The sequence below is a fragment of the Lissotriton vulgaris genome, chromosome 10, assembly GCF_964263255.1.
Source record: "Lissotriton vulgaris chromosome 10, aLisVul1.2, whole genome shotgun sequence".
In the NCBI taxonomy this organism is placed as follows: Eukaryota; Metazoa; Chordata; class Amphibia; order Caudata; family Salamandridae; genus Lissotriton; species Lissotriton vulgaris.
This window is the reverse complement of record NC_141698.1, coordinates 359,509,882-359,516,372: the sequence shown is the minus strand read 5'-3', so window position 1 is coordinate 359,516,372 and position 6,491 is coordinate 359,509,882. Positions and strand designations below refer to the sequence as shown.

Sequence of the window (6,491 nt, the reverse complement as noted above, 5' to 3'; positions counted from 1 at the left end):
AGTTTACTGAATCGTAAATAGGGTTTGGTATATAAGAGAAACCTTTTTTCCGTTCACAAATGGCCCAATTCTGCAAATCTGGCCAATTGCGACCTTAAAAAAAAGAACAAACATGTGGCCCGTTGACTGAAAAAGTAATTTAGATAAAGTTAACTAGAAACCTAAAAAATATAATTATCCAAATGCATATTTGCGTTACGTTTGTGCATGCAGAAGTTGATGGGAATCATGCATGGGTGTAATGTCACACATGTATGTAAGCCTCGCATTCTCTGACTTGCTACGATTTCCAGGATGATTTTCTTTGTTTGGTAGTGAATATCCCTGAAGTTGGAAATGTGCTCCAAAGGTAGGAGCAATCCTACTGGGGGACATTTCTGGCCATTTCCCCCTTCACGCGTGGGAGTTGAGCTCGTGGTACCGCACAGCATGTCCCACCTCACTTGAACCTTCTGTCTGAATGTCTCAGAGTTTGGGAGGTAATTTCTTGCAGGAATGTGCTGCGGTATGTACCGGATGCCGTAATACATTCACACCCCGTTTCCACCCCTCAGAAAGAAACGGAATTTAATAGTACAGTCTGATTCTCCGTTTTTCGAGCAGTGACAAATGGAAAACTTGTATTTTTTTCCTACACAAATTCGTAGGAGTTTTTTTGCGGAAAAAAACAGAAAAATTGTGCACGACTTATAATGTCTATTGGGCACAAACTCCTGCCTGCATCTGAATTAGAAATACTCGGAAAAGTACCTTGATCGATAAATATTGCTTCTCTGTAATTAACCAATGTCCTATAACATGAAACTGTGAGAAACCCAGATGTCACCTTTTCCTTCATGTTTGTTCTTTCTACCAACCAGGCTTGACCTATGGCTCCGTGTGGGCATATGTTCACATGCACATGCATTTTGTCATCTTCAGTGTGAGTTCAGCACCGAGTAAGAACGCAACGAGCCATATTCTCTGTTACCAGAGTGTGCATGTTTTCAATTGCAAGCCTTTCCAAGGATTGATGAAAGTTCATTGTGAATAACAAAATGACCTAAAACAATGTAAAATTACTTTAAACAGATCTTTGAAATTCCAGAAACGTCTTTCTTGGCCAAGTTAATGAAGTAACCCACAGATTAGACCTTTTTTTCACGTCATGCTGGAAAGACACACCTGCTCCCTGCCAGTGTTTCAAGGAGATAAGAAAGCCCCGCCTCCTTGGGTGGGATCCAAAACTGACCAATCACGTTGGAAGGCTGCCAGGCTCCTCGGCCCCCTTGCCCTTCAAAGGGGGCTCTGCCCGGCACACAGCACGGACTGTCTCCAACTTCCATCTCTTGTGTGTCCTGAGCCCGCCAGCACCCACCTCTCAAGATGGTTCTGTCTGCTGAAGAGAAGGCCCTGGTGGTCGGCCTCTGGGGAAAGATCTCTGGGCACTGCGATGCCCTCGGGGGAGAAGCCTTGGACAGGTGAGGACTATGGAGGGGGTTACTCAGACATGCCCCCGCTCTCTGTGTCTAGTATTGTGTGTAACTATTTAAAGTAAGACTGATCTACATGATGCCGGTGCACATTTTGCCAGTTGTGTTTAGTTTTTTACTTCTCTTAAAGAGACAGTCAGAATGGGGCTGACTTTTGCCTTTTAGCCATTTCCTATTGACATGTAATTGATTATTCCCGCATTACCAACAGTTAGGAGTTTAAAATAATTGCAGATTCCTAAAAGTTCCTGAGTTCTGCTCAAGGGGTGTGTGCGCGATGACTGTGGTCTGCTCCTGCTAGACAATTATGAATCCTATTTGTTTAAGATTGTTCGACATATATGGTGTTCACACCGTCGGATTAGTGTACATAGACCTCAAACTGATGTTTACCATTAAATACAACCTCGTGGCTCCAACATTGGTTCACCTTCCTGGCACACCTGGCTGTGTTCTGATCCAACTCATGGATCATCCAGGTAGCTTAGATATGGGCTTGTCTTAGATGAGCACACAGAGTTCTCTGTGTCTCCACCAACAGCGAACCAGCAGCAAAGCTGTCATTGTGCTTTACGGATCTTTGCGCCTCATCGCCAAAAGCAATGTAGGCCAAAGAGGCAGTGTACAGCCTGGGCTTTTACTGGCCAGTACGCAGTCCCTTTAAACATGGTGGGGCATCTGTATGGAGCACAAACAAGTCACTGGGACAGCCAATACAGCAGAAGGGGAGATAAAGACCTATAGTGGGACTGGTAAGAGGTTAATACTTTGGGGAGGCAGTAAGAGTGTAAGGCTCATGGGCGAAGTGATAAGAAGTTATTCCTTGGGTGAAGTGGTAAATGGATAGTGTGCTTAGAGGAAGTGACCGTGGGGTTAGATCCCATAGGGGGAACTATTTTGAACCTACAGTAAAGTAGAAATTGGTTACAGCCCCAAGAGGGATTAGAAAAAGGTTAGATTTTATGAGGGCTAAGAGTTGGGGTTAGAGCCCAAAGAAAGATTTGGAGAGGTTAGAAGCTATGAGGTAAGAGTTTGGAGCCTTCTGGGCAAAGGTAAGGGTTTGTAAGTCATAGAGGAAATGTTCAGAGATGATGGCCAAAAGAAATAAGAGGTTAGAGCAAATGGGTCGTTTTAATTATATGTTGTATAGTCGATTCGAATTTTGGGCCTAAACGTTGATCTAACAATTGGCCTTTTTTGGGTCAGACTTTTTGTTATGAATGCAATCTTTCCTTACATTTTCTGTGATGCCCAAAAAAATGTATTTCCATTTTGCGACAGCAATAGCCATTTCATATATGTATTTGTTGTCTGAGGTTACAGTGCTGGATAGAATATTGATGTGAGTGTGCTTTTTAGAGCATTTTTTTTATTAAAGTTGATATGTCCTTTTCCCCAGGCTGTTTGCCAGCTTCGGTCAGACTAAGACCTACTTCAGCCACTTCGACCTCTCCCCGGGCTCTGCTGACGTGAAGCGACATGGAGGCAAGGTCCTGGGCGCCATCGGTGAGGCAGCCAAGCACCTGGACAGCCTGGACCAGGCCCTGTCCAAACTGAGCGACCTGCACGCCTACAACCTCCGCGTGGACCCCGGAAACTTCCAGGTGAGCCAGCAGTGAACAAGTTGGAATCAGTTCAAAAACATCCCTTCATGGGTAGGAATTTTTGAAAGAAATGTCAATCTATAATTGCACAGCTTTGCTTCTCACATTCTTCAAGCCTCTTTATTGGTGTTTGTTTGAAGGTTTCTCAACCATAGCAGTTTGTAATGGAGTATACAAATAAATACAATGTCTACCCCGGTGGTCTCCAACCTTTTCTGTAATAAGAGGTATTTATGTTCAATGAAAAGCATTGTGAGCTACTAATATTATTAGAGCTATAATGCTGACCACATCAGACAAGATTACATTAGTGGCCACCATATGCACCACTACAACAGTGATCACCTCAGTTCATCAGGAACGTGTGCCAGCAGTAATGTTAAAATAGATTTCCCATTGTGGAATGTCTCTACATAAATGACATAGAAGCATTAGCAGCAATGCTTCTGGTGCCAATGTAATATTAATGATAAGCCTCCCCAACACTGCATGATTTATCTCTCAAATATCTGCCTTGAATATATTTTTGAAATTCAACCATTTTTTACAAACTTCAGCTTATGAGTTCTGATATTGACCCGTTTGTCTCAAATACGTGTTTTTGAATTTTGGTATTATAAATTAATTTAGCTAAGCAAAATATTCTAATTTCGTAAGCTGGGCTGTACACAGGAGAGCTACTTGCAGGTAGATGGGGAGCTACCAGTATCTCACGAGCTGCTCATTGGAGGAGCCTGGTCTGTCCCTCTATTAGAAGCCTTTTTTCTAAAACTGAGGTGTCTTGTGTGGCCCTGTACATTTACACAGCTGCGGCCTATCCTCATGGGTTATTGGGCTACGTCCCCCACCTTTTTCCCAGCAAGAGGAATGTCTGTCAGGCTCAGCAAAGGTCAGCGTGACAGACACTCTTCTTGTTCAGGTCAGGCAGCCATGAGTAAGACATGCACTTAAGGAGCATGCTCCTGGCTGCCTGCTCTGAACTGTGCCAGGCTGATAATTTCACAGCCCTGTAGGCGTGACTTCCTCAGCCTGGTTCCTCGAGGCCTTCCCCCTTGTGAGGAGTGGGAGCGTCACTGATTGCCTCGGACCTGGGCGATTCAGTTTTAAACCCTGAAGTGCCCAGGGCTGAGTGTTAATCGGGAAGGCATCAGTCCCAACCCTCTTGGGACCTCTGAGCCATTCCTCTTTACAGTGACCGTAAGTTTTATGTTTTTTTAAAAATGTTTGGTGCATGCATGCATGTATGTTTGTATAAATATATGTGTATTTGTTAGTAAGTGTTGGGAATGGTTGTGTGTGTATGTTTGAATGCATGGGTGTGAAGTTAGTGTGTATGTGTGTGTGGGTGGCCCCCCACCCTCCTTCCTGGTAAAGTTACCAGCCGCCACCGTATTTACATGGTATTGTTACATAAAATGGATCTACATGGAATGGATTTAGTTAAGCAGAGATTTTCCTGGAAATCAAGCATAGATCCAACCTTCTTGGATCTAAGTTGGACATCACTGCCATGATAAATGTATGAGCCATGACCTGACGAAGACGGGGCATTCAGTTTCAGAGGATCGAAAAAAGTTCTATTAAGCAACTGTTGCTTTTATCGTTATTATTTCTCCTAATGACAGGGAGTAAGTGAAGTGATACCACAGCAGTATCCATTTACTAGTATTAAATGCCTTTGGGATTCGGCCTTAAAATGTTCAACTTCCTATTAGTAAAACTGCAAAGAGAGCCCAGTCCTGTCTATCTGTACTAATTGTATCAATTGATTCCCATTTCAGAAGTTTTGGGGCAAATTGACAGAGGCATGAGAGCAACAGTGGTCCGTGCAGGTAACAGCGATGGGGGGATGGGGCCGGGCCAGGGGGGATTTTGAGAGACGATGCTGAAGGAAAATTAAATAAATAATACATTTTCCACCGGCATCATGCCTCAAACCCCCCCTTTACCTGGTCCACCGCTGTTACCTGCATGGACCACGGCTGCATGAGAGTACGTAAAAGAATACTACATGGGAACTCTTTCACATACTTCACGCTTCTTTTGTTCTTTCTGCTTTCTTTGATTGAAAGCCAAGGCAAAATCTTTGTTAGTGGTGAGGATAAAACATTGGACACAGTGAGAAATACAGTTGCTTTTTTGAGGAAGTACCATTCTTGTACTTTCAATGAAATGTTGTTTTTAATGAAAATAAGGTAGCATTTGTATATGTTTTTACAAGTTATGTAGGAAGAAACGGCGTTTCTCAGTATATTGTGAATTTGGCATTATATCACTGGACGTTCTTTCCATTTTAATCCAGGTTTGTCCAAGTGCTCCCTGTGTGGTGGTGTTCACTTTCTGCCTTTCTCTCTTTCAGCTGCTGTCCCACTGCATTCAGGCTACACTGGCCGCCCACTTCCCTGCTGACTTCACCCCTCAGTGCCAGGCTGCCTGGGACAAGTTCCTGGCCGCAGTGTCTGGTGTCCTGACCTCCAAGTACCGATAAACTGTGAGCTCAGCGCAGGAGGACTGTCTGCAGGGATCACAAGATGGCCGCCGTGGTGCTACACATAGAATTCTGTGAGAAGCTCAGAAGATGCAGTTTCAGTTTACAGAATGTGCATAATTTGACCCTTCTTGTTCCACCAGGCAGGATCACTCGTTTATTTTGTAACATCTTAATAAATATGTACACCTTTCTTCTTTGACCTTCGGTTCTAATTTTTTTCTAACTTAGTCACGCATGTGCTCTTTTATCGTATAACTATTGTGGTGTTGCACATTTTCACATGTCTGTTAAATATTACATATTCCCTCTGGTGCAGGACATGCAGAACAAGTTTCCCAGCTCCAGGCCCAAGTAGCTGATTTTCAGCAGGTATTTTCTTTGCCTTAGGGGACTTGTAGTCCTGATTTTATAATGAAATGCAGTGGTCTTGAATCTTAGCATTTAAAGGAAACACCTGGACTGTATGAACTACTTACATTGTGAAATGGGAAACTTGAGAGCACTTGACCTGATTCTGAAGGGGAACATGTCATTTTGGCGGCAGTGCATATGACACTGCAAAGATCACACAAAGTAATGTTGTATGTATGTATGTATGTGGTATTTCTACAGCGTGAACTTAGCCAAAAGGCAGCAGAGACCTCTGCATGGTCACAAATGTCGTTACCATCCTATGGAGATATTTACGGCCATGATGTCACACTAAAGAGCGTTGAAAAAAGTACATTCTGGTAGGCCACTCCTATCAGTGCTGGTGAAGTGTTCTACCTCTTACTGATCTCTGTAAGTATACGATTGGGCAGCCACCTCGTATTTGCATAGTTCTGAATTTGCTGCATTTGCCACATAATCCATCATCTGCTGCGTAATCTGAAATATTAGTTTCTAGCTGAGACGGTTCAGAGGTTACAAAAAATGTAGCGA

The 6,491-nt window shown here is 43.4% G+C and overlaps 1 protein-coding gene across 1 annotated transcript; it reads left to right on the top strand.

Moving 5' to 3' along the window:
- Positions 1-1,297: 1,297 nt before the first annotated feature.
- On the top strand, positions 1,298-5,757 carry LOC147685250 (hemoglobin larval subunit alpha-like). The gene is made up of 3 exons (XM_086939613.1): positions 1,298-1,460; positions 2,872-3,076; positions 5,436-5,757. Exons 1-3 carry the CDS (start codon positions 1,366-1,368, stop codon positions 5,562-5,564), a joined length of 429 nt encoding a protein of 142 aa, XP_086795739.1. The 5' UTR covers positions 1,298-1,365; the 3' UTR covers positions 5,565-5,757.
- Positions 5,758-6,491: the final 734 nt, after the last annotated feature.